We start from the raw sequence: 13,326 nt of genomic DNA on the forward strand, positions 1-13,326 counted from the left end.
GGAGGGGATGGGAGAGGATGGACTGGGCGGGGAGGGGAGGGGTGTTCGGGACAAACATAAAAAGGGACAAGATGACTTTGTTTTCCTCACATATACTGTATACTGTGTATAAAAGTAAACCTAACGTAAAAGTCCTCCATCTAAGCACCAAACATACAGGTGTACAAATATAAGACAATTATAAACGTGTTCCAGAAACCATTTTTTAAAAAAAGACTTTACTTATTAATAATTTATTTAAACGTGAAGTCTAATATTGTTTAATTCAGACTTAGTTTGAATAAACCGACTTTTTAAAGAAAATGCGTATTTTCGTTTACCCGTCAATTTGACGGGTACTCGTAGAGATAGGTATATAAGAAACGCCCATAAACCTAGTGTTAAATATGTATTATCTCCAGTAAAAATGGTTAATAAAATTACAACTTCCAAATAAAATATGTATACATATATTTAACTATTTGACGCCAATATTGGAAAGTAAACATCTATTTAACTTTTTTTATTTCGTTAAAAAATTGTGTAACTATTGACATTATCTATGAATATGTAAACAATCATAATCATGTCCAAAATATCATTTATAATTGAAACATTTTAATGTTATTAAATTTTCTACTAAAAAAGCAAAATTATAGTATAATTTTAGTTTACAGAGGTTTCTAATAACGAAACATATAAATGTATAACATTTGTTAAACATTAGTTAGACACAAACTAATAATATTATAATCATAATAATCATATACGTCAGACAAAACTTGGTCTTTATTATCATTATTGTCATGCTGTTTGTTTTTTTGCATCCCCCTGCTATTCAGTCCACTAGGAGTCAAGTACGTGACTGTATTGGAGAGAGAAAAGGAGATAGAAATACCGGGACCGCGCTATTCTTATATTTGCGTTACGCAACGAATTCTAACTTCTCGATTGAAGCGTCAAACTACGGACGAGTTGACTAACATCGGCTGAACATTTAAAGCCTTACTACTACAATGAAATTGTATTCCAGATCTGTATAGATCGTGGTACAACCTACTTGCGTCCGAGAATTAGGTATCTTGATTAATTTGATATAAGATTAAATTATATTATTTTCTTTACATTTTTACAAATTTATTGCGTTTATTAATCAAAAAAAATATAGAAATTTTACATAGTAACTGTTACTGGACAATCCGTCCCACTAGATTTGACATATTTTTTCGTAAGTGTAATAAAAAAGGATTCTTACCCGCAAATTTATGTCCACTATCGAGTTCTCTGATAAAACTGAATATTTATTATGTATTTCGAAACTTGTCATTTTATATTGTGGGGTGTACAGCAAACATATCACTTCTTTCTTTCAAGGTTCATATTTTAGGTTATGTGGCATGATGTTAAACTGTATTCTACACGTACCACAGAAAATGCATTTTCTGTAGTGAAATCTTTCAACAATAAAGTAAGATACATATATTTGCACTTTCTGTTTATTCATTTTTATAGTTTACGACCGTGATTGAAGATAAAATGTGAAAAACATTTCGAGTTGATACTAGATTGAAAACAATACCGTTGGAACAATTTTACCTGATATAGAAGTATAATTTTAAATTTTGCTTTGTTTTGTATGATTTAGCTTGTGTATAATATTCCTAAAAATTCTTCGAATTTACATATATAACATATGTTTTTATTTTATAGGAATGGATCTTTGGAGCTATGGAATAAATTGTTACATTTGAATGAATTTGGCTTACTCTTACAGGATATTACAGACTGCGAATACTAAGATACCAGATGAGTTTGATAATATTAATCATGTTAAATGAAATGTATTAATACGATACAATTATCAAGTAATCGGTATCCAATGTATATCTCTTTTTTATACTATAATTTTTTTCTTTGGTAAAAGTAATCACATATTATGTACATAAAAAAACAATCATAAGCAGGAACATACTATTATATTTATAAATTTTATATTTTCAGGCTATTGAATTATAGAAAATTTACAATGAAAGAAGAGTCTACGTACGTGTTAACAGCAATCATTAAATAAAAGTATTAGAATTGAATGAAAGCATTAAAATTGAAAATTCACAAAAATTTGGAAATCATTTAACAAAGAACACCCAGGTTCTGCATTAATTGCATACATAATTCAGGAATGGAATTGTACTTTATTTAAAAGAAAGCATGTGTCATAAGAGACAGAACGATAGAGAATAATTTCATTGAATAACAGGATTCCATGATTTGAATAGTTCAGAAACAAAGAAGAAGATAAGGCATTTCTTGTTCCAAATGAAATTAAGGTAGTATCGATAGCAGAATAGCGATTGGTAAGAAAAATTGGAAAGTATATGCCAGAAACAGGCTTACTAACTGTGGACTCTGACCACTGCTTTTCGGACATTTGCAATTTCCGGCAATACACACTGTATTATTTCGACTGAAAAAATGCTCTGATTCGTCTTTGTTCTTGGTATAAATGATTTCGGTAGGCAATCGATTGTTTACGCTTTTAATATTATTCGATGAGAGTCTCATGGAGCTTTTCCCATCTGCACAAGTATCATTTATGCTAATGCTTTCCGCCGCAACTACGTTTGCACTCGAATTGGAAAAAACACAGTTCTCGATATAGACGATATTACCTTCGATCAATATATAACCCGGTTTATTCAATTGAAACTTGGAATGAAGAATCTCTACGGTTGAGAAGTAAGCGAAATTCAACGAACCTGTAACATTTTGAAATTCACTATTTTTAATGTGTAGAGTTTCACCCTTTGCCGAGAAACTAAGCTGATCGATACGTTCGATCGTAACATTAATCATCGAAAAGTTGGTTATCGTTATGTCGGTGAATCGTTCCGCGAAATTACTAATCAGCGTATCTTCGATACGAAGTGTTTCAATGCTTTTAAGCCTAACGAACGTGTCACGACTAATTAATGGTATTCGCCCAATTCTCGACAACTTGAGTCGTTTTAATCTTTTTGATGTTAAAAATAATTCAAAGATCAAACGTTCACTAATATTTTGCACGATAATTTCCGTAATTTGACTCGCTTCCGTTAAACTGGAAAAATGAAGATTCGCAATGTTGCAAGACGCGATTTGTATAGTTGTCACATTTTCATAGTTGTATCCTTCTGGCAGGAAAAATTCCTGTAAAGGAAAAGAAATTTTGTAACGAAATCCTTTTTGAATTACTCACATTACCCATAGTTGGTTTGCAAAATCACGCAAAACCGTTCGACAAAAAATTTACCTCATTTCCAATGCAACGGCAATCGACTGTCGTCATTTCATGAATTTTGCATTGTTCGCTGATATTACTTGCAGCTGTTATCAGTAATAGCGCGCAACTACTCATCACTGTCGATATTGTCTTCATTTCCTACAATTTTGCAGAGATTTATCTCCGTAAATTTCGTTTGTAGGCTGAACTTTATCTCGTATTTCCGATCAACTCTTTTCCGTTATATGTGTATATCTTTCCTTCCTTCCTCCTTTCCTTCTTTATAAAACATTCACTGGAATTGAATTGCTTAAAATTCACGAGTTTAGCAGAAGAACGAAAATTATAATGCACTTAAAGCGAATTTACATGATAGAAACGTAAAAAAAAATAACACGGTATCACTACAAAGGTCGAACATCGAATAAACTCTTGCGAGAGGCTGATCGTTAGGATTAAGATGGACACTTGTTTCATGCCGCTTTCATTTTGAATGACATACGGGTAATTCGGTAGCAACACGTCCCATCCAATAAATTTGGGATAGGGTAACGTGCGTGAGTCAGTTCGCTCCAAACATATGGTACTCGACTATTCAATTTTGTACCGGAAAAGGATATAGTATATACAAATGCGTCAACAGTTTGATGAAGTTTCGACGTATTCGATAACTTTCGTTCTTTTTCTTATTTTTCTTTAGTTCTGCAATGCGGTTGTACGTGCGGTTATTTTTATAATAAACTTGCCATACTATGTACATATGTATATATACAAACTGTATATATATATATATATAGCCGATGGTTATGAAATTTTGAAAGAAAAACAACACTTACATCTTAACTGTGTATTTGTACCATGGATCTATATAACGATATTTCTACAACCTAATTCCTGTTAATGAATTTGATTTGTTTTCTTATCCATATTTGGAAGACTGTATAAAAAACGGTCTGTAGCAGAGAAACAGTTCAAATGATGATGCGTGAACGATAATATATGTATATGTAAAACGATACGAGAGAGTGCGGGGTAGCAACATTGCAATTAAAATATTGCGATGCTGCGTTCGTCCTTAAGACCTTTTGTGAAAAATCTCTCTGATAGCTCCTTTCCTGTCTGTGGAAACAAGGTCTAACGGTGTTTTTCCTTCATGATTCGGTAAATTCGTGTGGCCTCCGGCCTGAACCAATAACCAACACACTTCCTTCTGCCTGTCGAAGGAAACGTTAGTCGACATAGCTGCTACCGCGTGCAACGCTGTATCGTGATTGTAATTGACGGCGTTCACCAAATCAGAAGCCCAAGTATCCAGTAATAACTATTGGTAGCGCGTTTGCGCATAAATCAAATCGATTAGGAAAGATGAGAAATAGCTATGGTAAAAGTAGAACAAACCGACTCTCAATGAATAAAACAATACCTTTACAAGAACAGGATCGCAATCCAAAGAAACCGCCATATGTAACGCATTGTCTCCATATTTTGTTTCTTTGATTCTAGGATCTGCTCCGTATTTTAACAGTAGTTTTATCGTTTCCAATGACGTGATTCCTTTTGTAAATGGTATATGCGATTCGATCGCAATGTGGAGCGCTGTTCTACCTAGGTACGAGGAAACACAAACAAACGTAAGACTGATTGTTTTCTTTTACAAAGCGAGAAAAACACTATAATCCAAACTAACCATCATAGTTACGTTTCGATAGGTCAAATAGCCGGTTGCCTTGGATGGTTCTCAATGCCAACAATTCAGCTAGAGTTTCTTCATGAGAATCCCCTTGTGCCGCGATCGAATGTATCAGTGTATCCCCCTGTAACAAGGATGCAACAATTTTAAGAAACGAAGAAATCAGGAAGGCATTATGTAAAAACATTTTGCATATTGAAAAAATGACGAAGACAAATAAGAATGATAGGAAGAAAGGAAGAGAGAGTAATACTCGAGTATGATACAATCGTTGACTGAAGTCGATTCCTTTTTCCAACATAGTCGCAGCTAAATAACCAGCAACGAACGGAAATTGTGGACAATTCAGAGCAGCCAAGTAAAGTGCATCATCGCCGCGATTGTTCATAATCGTTAAAGCTCCTGTGATTGTACTCATACGTTCTACGAGTGGTACCAAATAGGCCATCTTTTGAACAAGTTCATTTGGGTTGCCAACCAGGCACATCAGTTTTCTGTGGGAAGAAAAGCAATTACATCGAGCAGCTCACGAGTACATAATCGATCGATTTGAAATCACTTACGTATCTCCATCTTTGTCCTGTTTGGCTAGTTCTTTTGCCGGCCGTTTAAGCAGACTAATCATAGCCTTCTTCACTTCTTGCGGATCCAATTTATCTTTCAATTTTTCGCTTGCCTTTACAGATGGCAAATTTAACGATGACCAGGGTATCGTATTTCGATCGGAATTGGTAAAACTGCATAACAAAAGATCATCAGTACCAATTTCACATACAATTGAATTTCGTATCGCATCGTTCTTGGTATGATACACCGTATCTCGTGCAACGGCAGACGGTTTATTAAGCTTCAACGAGACTCACCAGCGTTGCTGACAATGATCTTCGAACGAAGCAACCATCTTTGGGATTTGATAATCGTCTTTAGGACTTGTTGGTAAGCTTTTCGTAGTAAAATCATCAAAGCTGAAATTGGTAGCGACGGTCGCGTCCACTGCTGTCGAGGAGTCACCAAACGAGTGAAACAACGGGGAGAAATCACGCTCATGATGGATATCGTCTTTGGCACTGATTGTTTCTGCCGGATGTTGTTTAGCTAGAGTACCGTAACTTTTATCATACTTTGTGTAACTCGGAACCAATTTATAGCAGTTTATAGCATTATCCGTCGTTTCGATCTTCTGGGTATCTTTCTGAGAAATGTTAGCCCGCGATACCGGAGTATACGATACGTCGGACCAAGACACAGGTTTTGCAACCGTCACACCTTCGTTGGGGATATTATCGCGATTCGAAGAGTGTCGGACTTGCTGCAAGTTATTGGTTTGGAAGGTAATCGTATTCGTGACGTTTTCCACTTTCGAAGGGTCCTGCAAATATGTTTCTTCCATTTTGCCTTTTTCTCCGTTTAAATTATTCACTAGTTCATCCATCACTTGCGACCACAGTTCATTATCGTCGATATTATTTACTACGGTATTGGAGACGACAGTATCGCCATCGGGCCTCCAAAACTGGAAATTTTCGAAATCCTGTTTGAATCGTTCCTCGATTCGCGAACCGGCCGTTGTCTGATACGTAAACGAACTGTTCGGACTTGATGTGTCACCGTACGACTGACTCGAAGAAGAAGGCGAGCAGCTTGAAGAACAGGAGAAAATTTGCGCCGGTCTGCACGTTGATGTGACGGTGGTCTAATGATTGACATCGAACAGATTATGCATATATCACAATGTTGATCACAGATGGAATTTTCTAAGCATATAAGAAATGTATACTACATCGATTACCCGAGGAGAGCTGATTGGGCTGTGATTCGTCTTTGGTTGCGATCTTCCCGAAGATTGTGTAGAAATGGGCAAAGCCGGTGAGTGAGTACGACTCGATTCACGGCTCTCAGAACTGGAAACGATCGTATTACCATCGGTCAAACAAGTATCAAAGAAAGCTTCCATCGTTTCCTGCGAACGTAGGAAACTCTTCTTTGTTACGTGTTGGGCCGCTTGAAAAGCTCCGCATAGCACATTCTCCAATAATAACAAGTCGTCGCTTAAAGCGTTCCCGACAATCGTCGATGGAGTCGAAGAAAACTGAAAATGAAATGTGAAACGTTTTTAAAGAAAAACCTAACTGATAAAACTTTCATTCAGAAAAAGAAACAGCCTGTTGGATTAGAAAAACAAACGTAAGTACGTACATCCTTCCTTAAACTATAGACTTGCGATTTATCTTCATCTCTAGCGTTACTATCGTAAGTGCAGCTCGTTCTCTCCAAATCTTGTAATTGATCGAGACAAGCGTTCAATTTTTCACTACATTCTTTATCACGTAGAATTTGTTCCGCGGTTTTATCGTAATCGATCAGAAATGTTTCGTTTGCTTGAAAATTCCGTGGCTGTTCGACGCTCGTACAGTAAGGTTGACTGCGAGTCAGCGAACAAAATTGCGATTTAATCGGCCCCCGTTCAATCAGATCGTTTCGATCGTTCTCCCTATCATGGTCACGATCGCAGTCGTAGATGTCGTTATTGTTCGACGTTTGACAGCCGGGGACTCTTCGTATGCTGTGTTTCGTCCGATACGCGTCGGAACCGCGTATTTCATTCGATTGATCGATCGTGTCGCGAGTAAGCCGAAGATTCTCGATCTTCTCAATTACATTTTCGATCCCATTCGACAAGTGAAAACCAATGGAATTTAATGCGGTATTTTGGTTCCGAGGTACAGACACTGCGTTGATATTCGTCATGTTCAATGACCTTATCTGCTTTTCAATGAAAAAATATCCTTATGACCTTTTACCTGCGAACAAATTCGATATACAGTACGTATCATAATCGCGATTTTACTCCTATATCTAGAGAGAAATAATCTTTGTGACGCAATATTATAATTTGTAAAATTCTACGTATTTGTTTTGCTTACAAAAGCAAAAATGTATAATATCTGCATAGGTGAATAACTAGTTTATTTGAAAGTGCAACGAGTTAAGAAGATATGATAAAGTCGCGAAATAAGGAATAAACGATATGCGATAAGTCGCATAAACAATAACAAAAGGTAAAAGATTGACAAGGGAGTCATGAAAACGGTGATATTCACTGTTTCTATTATCATGATAGATAGAGAGCTCTTTTCATCGTATAATAAATAAAAGCCATTCGTAGAATATATCGTATTTACCATTTGTTTTGAACGTATCGCTTAGAAAGCTAATTATTCATACTAAATACTAAATAAACTAAGATCGCGAACGCGATTGTACACTATCAATCGATCGTTCCACAGCCGGTTCAACGATTCAGTGTAGTCACCTCGTTAAATCGGAACGCGAATATGTCACCCGTAAAAAAAATGAGGACGATGACATTTATGACTAACAAGGCATAAAGAGATTCACGCTTTCACTGCATACACTGCGTTCATTATTGAATTACAAAACGATTAAATAATTACACAAAATCTGCGCGAGTTCAGTAAATAACATGGGGCGTTAGAGGATACTCGGCAATAGCTTGAAGCGAAGTTTAGCCGTTACTGTTCTGTCGTGTCCACGAGAGATATCATCGTGTCTTTTCGTCACTCCTCGATCTACGGATAATCACACAACTTTACCCACCTATTTAAAGATTATCTCGCGTCGGCCCACCTGTCTATTTTTGTCCAATCGCTCCTCACATACGATCTTCCCTCGTGAAATAATAATCGTAACGATCGATCCTGACCGTCGAGAAACCGACACGCGCTAAACCAGTTGGCCGACCCGCCGACTGATCACGCTTCTGTCCGTTTCGCGATAGCGGACGCGCATGCGTAACTATCGACGACGATGACGATGTTTCAACTCCATTTGCATATGGACGCGTATGCATGTTGGTTCACACGGGAATTATCCAGTTGGCATAGTCGTACGAATTCTAATCGAAAAAGACAAAGATGACAGTATCCATGTCGCCAAAGAATAAACGAACGAAGGAAGAGGAAAAGACAAAATGTTAGAGTTGTCATGACACTTACGTTATTGCATTGCGATTCACGTTACGATCGTTGCAGAAAACGCCATAGATCACTTTGTTCCGAAATTTGAAATAATTTCTAGCCGTTGCGTCGTGTAATTCTTCCTTCTCGAAGCTTATGTATTCTATGTGCGCTGATCACGACTGAACGCGAAGTAAACAAGGACAATGGAAAGTGGCAGTGGAAGCGGTGAAGAAACGAAAGGAGGAATTTACTCGTGAAACGGTCGAAATCATCTCGGTTAAGGAGGGCGGGGGGGGGGCGAAATCGTGGTTAGTTATGGCGGCGGGACTTGAGACGACTGCGGTTTCCAAACAATTCAAACAACTGGAAGACTCTCGTTACATTGTGTATGCGACTGGCCTTTTAATGGGCGTTGCGCGTAATCGGATTTCCTACGTCCGAAGTTTATCGCCTTTTAACAAGAATCGCAGCGTCCTGCTCGTTCGAAACTCATTGTCAGTCAAACGAAATATATTATTTATAAAAGAAAGAAACATCGTAGAAGAATATTTTTCTGAATCTAGTTTATTTCATGCAAGAACGTTGTCGTTGATTTCGTTGATACAAGCGGCGATATCGCGATACATCTTTTTTCCTTCTTCTTATTCGATCCCACCTTTTCGTCGATCGCATCATCATACGAGGTTCGTTGCAATTTACGAGGAAACAATTACACGTTTGCCACAGACACTTGGTTAGACGATAGATTGAATCGATTCAAGGAAGTACGAAAATATTCCGACTTTGCAAAGTATCCATATTGCCATCACGATTAACCAAGCGCTGAATATTCTATCGAACCACTTCATCCTAAAAAATATCCGATCATTCAAAATAACTTCCTGCGAAGAATAGAGTCGAAGATTAGTTGAGCAAAAATAGCAAAATTAGCATAATGTATGAACACACGAGGGCAGGGGAGGGGATTTAGTGTGACGCGGCGATATGGTTACGTTATCTGAACGGGGTTTTCCGTTTCCCGCAATCTGCAATCCGCAACCTGCAATCCGCAACTTGCTTTCCGTTTTCCATTTCCCGTTTCACGAAAGCGATCAAAAGTAGCGCGCTGTGGCGCCACCATCGCGTCTGTTTGTAGTAGTAAGTATCGATGGAAACGTGAAATCGACACACGATTGATCAAACGAACCTTAGGAACGTGTACATACGTATGTAGGTAGAGGAAGACGTCAGTAATAAGATAGCTGGTGAGACGATGGCAAACGGGACAGTTACCTAACGCGTTTTCTCGATCATAAACGTTACCTGTCGTAATATCGTTTCGCCTGTTTTAATCGAGTCAAATCCTCCTTTAAGAGATAACGTTTTGCTCCGATCAAACAATTCCTATTAAAATGAAACGCAAATTAGCAAATTAGAGATGTATTAGAAAAGAATACCTGATAGTGCTTAACAACACAGAAAAGCAAAACTATTCGATATTGATTGAAAACTATTTTTGCGTACCACTTAAAGCTATCGCTTACTTAAAGTATTGTTCCACGTTGAAATGATGATAATCGTAGCCGAAGATTTCTCGCTCTGCCGGTGGCACTTGTGTCGTTAAAATATTCAACATGTTGGAGTTGTGAAAACACCACTCGTTGTGTAAAAAGGTACTCAATTGCGTGACGCTGGAGTAAATCGTCTTCTGAATTTTCATTAGCCTAATCGAAGTGAAAAAGATGTCGAAAATATTGATAAGATCAAACGGGAAAAAGGAAAAAATGAAAAGAGCAAGTGTATAGGCGTGCTCTTACATCCGTCGACGACCCATCGCATTAAGAGTTTCGTCGATGATCAAGGCTGGCAGCACGTGGGTCAACAATGTCAAAACGTAATGAAGAAGACGATTCGACGTTAAGATGGTTCGGGGGTACCAGATGATTCCTTCGAGCGGCGTTTCTTCGTTTAGCCTCAATCCCATCGCGACCAATTCTTTGCTAGTGATGCGATGGATCTGATGGGAGCTGCCATTATAGACGTAAACGCTCGGATCCTTGGTTATCCTGGATGCACGTGAGCGTTTTCAAGTAAATTTTAGTACTTGGTACTACTAGTTGTACTAAGTACTAAATGTTACTACCAAAATTTAACGCGACAGCTTAGACTTATGTATATATATAAGGGTGTACGTTAGCGCGACTGCGATCGATCGAATTACGATTTAGCTTTCATACGTTTCTAATCCTCGTTTCCACGCGGCTGTCAACATAATTTTAATGGCTAAATCAATAGGAAGAAAATCGGCGGCTACGTTTGGTTCTAAACGAACTACTCGCAATATTCCCTTTCCACCACCGACCATCATACCCACGGGTCCGTTGAAGTTGTCCAGCCAGCCAGGCACAGGATCCTCGATCGTCGATATCACTGTTAATATTTCCGAGCGCATTATTATTTACTGCTTATTATTTATTATTTATTATTTATTATGAGATAAACCTCGCTACGTACCTATCGATGGTCGAAAAATTACGCTAGGCAAATCTTTCGAGTAATCGCTTATCACCTGCTCTGCCAGTCGCTTGGTGAACGTGTACGTGTTTGGCATCGAACCCAAGTACCTGCGTTCCAACGATTTTCACTTGTTGATGTAATCTCGATAGAAATACGGAAGAAAAATACTCACTTGGAAGTAAATATCTGCACCGTCTGTTCATCTAGGGATTCTATCATTCGTATAGCGCTTCTCCAGTCTGTTAAAGCGGGATATACAACTTCGTCGATTACCGGTTTGTCAACATGCGCGTATGCGGTGCTAACGTGCACTAATGCCTGATGCAACCGAAAATGATTTTAAGAACGCTGATTACTCTTATAATTTCCCAAATTAAGATAAAAAAAGAGAATGTTTTCCACTTGCCACCAAGTTTTTCATAGCTCCCGCAAGAATGCAAACGTCTCTGGTCGAGCGAACGTTCAAGAATATATCCTTTCTTAGATCTTCGATGAATCGAACGTTCGCAGCTACGTGAAAAATTACAGAAACTCGTTCGGTGATCGTTCGTCTTTCCACCGGTCCTAAACCCAAGCCCTCGACGCTTGTGTCACCGCAAACCGGAATCAACTTCTTCAAGTTGGATGGCCTTTCTTTCCTCAGTCTGTCGAACAGCTACAAACACGAAAAAGGCTCTCGTCGAGACAACGAACGCATGTATATTCATTATATGCATATAATTACTTACTACTGCACGCATCAAATACGAACATCAACTCGTTTCGTTTTCTTACTAACCGGTAACTCGAGCATTTTCTTCAATCTATCGTCGATCGACAGTCCGGCTTTTGGTCGCATCAATATGAATATCTCTCCAACATCGGGACAGGATCTCAGCAGTTTTTCGATCAATACCTTTCCCAAAAACCCAGTGCCGCCAGTCACGAAAATATTCCGGCCAACGTAAAACGCGGCTATCGAGGCACGTTCCTTCGATCTGGCCTTTGCATCTACGTTTGTCTGGAACCGATCGATTTCCCCGAAACGTATGACCCTTTCCTTCTTATTTATTTATTATAGTTATTTATTTATTTATTTAGATATTTGAAACAAAGGGGATTATTCGATAAAAAGACTTACAGGCATAGTGTCAGTGATTTTCCTCCGCTTTGCTACTTGAATCGGTTCCCTTTGCCTCTTCTTCGTTAAAATTTCTGCCCAAGTTTCTGTTCAATTTGTTTTTCTACCGGCACCTGCTTCTTCTTCTTCTCCTTCGCTTCTATTTCTTTCTCATTTATTTTGATTCTACAAATCGATCGATTGACCGGCGAACCAATCGACTGATCAACTGACTGACCGATTCTATTGTGAAACACCAGGAACCTTAGGAAGTGGTGACATTGAAATTGACCTCACAGTGATTTCATTGTAATTTATACCGGTTGAAAGGGCAAATCCTTGCATATGCATATGTGCATTGTTAAATTGTATTTATAAGCTCGGCACTCGGAAAACACCGAACAACGATAAATTGTCATGACTCAAATAAATTGAATATTGGAATTAGAGACCGTGGTTTTAAGTGTGTAGCTATTAAAATAAACGTAGCACGTGAAACATGTATTAAGGAATTAAACGTCCGTGTTCTTAATATACATGTTTTAGCTGTAAACGTTTTTTTGTTCCTTGTTTGTTATATTTCAGTAAAATTTTAACGTATAAAAAACAAGGAAAGATGCAAAGTGGTATTCTTGTGGTTACGTTAACTTTGTCTTCCATACGTTAAATTTAACAAGTTGCGGTTTAAATATCTGCCAAACTAATAGTTTTTCGACATAAATGAGTTAATATTTATTACAAAGAACTTCAAAATCTTGTCCACTATTCGACCTGCAAAAAAATAATTTGCGCAGTATGATGCTCCCTTTCAAACAAAACAACT

The 13,326-nt window shown here is 37.8% G+C and overlaps 2 protein-coding genes and 1 long non-coding RNA gene across 13 annotated transcripts; 1 reads left to right on the plus strand and 2 right to left on the minus strand.

Moving 5' to 3' along the window:
* The first annotated feature begins 792 nt into the window (after positions 1–792).
* On the plus strand, positions 793–5,172 carry LOC126919452 (uncharacterized). Of its 3 annotated transcripts, none has more exons than XR_007711627.1 (4): positions 793–1,613; positions 1,690–2,491; positions 4,742–4,869; positions 4,948–5,172. It is a non-coding gene; the product is annotated as an uncharacterized LOC126919452 (long non-coding RNA). The 3 variants fall into 3 exon arrangements; XR_007711625.1 differs by having other exon boundaries at positions 796–1,902; positions 1,981–2,491; XR_007711626.1 differs by having other exon boundaries at positions 796–1,896; positions 1,981–2,491.
* On the minus strand, positions 2,152–3,951 carry LOC126919434 (uncharacterized). Its single transcript, XM_050728746.1, has 2 exons — positions 3,269–3,951; positions 2,152–3,165 (listed from the first exon to the last, which is right to left on the minus strand). The coding sequence occupies exons 1-2, from the start codon at positions 3,392–3,394 to the stop codon at positions 2,302–2,304; spliced, it is 990 nt and encodes a 329-aa protein (XP_050584703.1). The 5' UTR covers positions 3,395–3,951; the 3' UTR covers positions 2,152–2,301.
* LOC126919378 (putative fatty acyl-CoA reductase CG5065) lies at positions 4,071–12,731 on the minus strand. 9 transcript variants are annotated; one of them, XM_050728521.1, is made up of 11 exons: positions 8,945–10,107; positions 8,577–8,844; positions 8,111–8,518; positions 7,125–7,729; positions 6,718–7,017; positions 5,792–6,621; positions 5,492–5,665; positions 5,182–5,422; positions 4,926–5,052; positions 4,662–4,843; positions 4,071–4,559 (listed from the first exon to the last, which is right to left on the minus strand). In XM_050728521.1, exons 4-11 carry the CDS (start codon positions 7,674–7,676, stop codon positions 4,314–4,316), a joined length of 2,652 nt encoding a protein of 883 aa, XP_050584478.1. In that variant the 5' UTR covers positions 7,677–7,729; positions 8,111–8,518; positions 8,577–8,844; positions 8,945–10,107; the 3' UTR covers positions 4,071–4,313. The 9 variants fall into 9 exon arrangements, with proteins under 9 accessions (XP_050584478.1, XP_050584481.1, XP_050584477.1 ...); XM_050728527.1 differs by lacking the exons at positions 4,071–4,559; positions 4,662–4,843; positions 4,926–5,052; ... (3 more) ...; positions 6,718–7,017; positions 7,125–7,729 and adding exons at positions 10,211–10,291; positions 10,432–10,611; positions 10,705–10,953; ... (4 more) ...; positions 12,183–12,404; positions 12,525–12,731 and having other exon boundaries at positions 8,330–8,844; positions 8,945–9,789; XM_050728526.1 differs by lacking the exons at positions 4,071–4,559; positions 4,662–4,843; positions 4,926–5,052; ... (3 more) ...; positions 6,718–7,017; positions 7,125–7,729 and adding exons at positions 10,211–10,291; positions 10,432–10,611; positions 10,705–10,953; ... (4 more) ...; positions 12,183–12,404; positions 12,525–12,730 and having other exon boundaries at positions 8,330–8,844; positions 8,945–9,757.
* Positions 12,732–13,326: the final 595 nt, after the last annotated feature.

This window comes from Bombus affinis, chromosome 8 (assembly GCF_024516045.1).
Source record: "Bombus affinis isolate iyBomAffi1 chromosome 8, iyBomAffi1.2, whole genome shotgun sequence".
NCBI lineage: Eukaryota > Metazoa > Arthropoda > Insecta > Hymenoptera > Apidae > Bombus > Bombus affinis.

Excerpts from the sequence above, each read along its gene's own strand:
- LOC126919378 (XM_050728525.1), bottom strand. The coding sequence starts at position 7,676 with ATGACGAATATCAACGCAGTGTCTGTACCTCGGAACCAAAATACCGCA. Across the intron at positions 6,622-6,717 it reads GCCCAATCAGCTCTCCTCGG|ACCACCGTCACATCAACGTG; the intron begins GTAATCGATGTA and ends GTCAATCATTAG. Across the intron at positions 5,666-5,791 it reads GATCATTGTCAGCAACGCTG|TTTTACCAATTCCGATCGAA; the intron begins GTGAGTCTCGTT and ends TTTGTTATGCAG.
- LOC126919434 (XM_050728746.1), bottom strand. The coding sequence starts at position 3,394 with ATGAAGACAATATCGACAGTGATGAGTAGTTGCGCGCTATTACTGATA. Across the intron at positions 3,166-3,268 it reads GCCGTTGCATTGGAAATGAG|GAATTTTTCCTGCCAGAAGG; the intron begins GTAAATTTTTTG and ends TTTCCTTTACAG.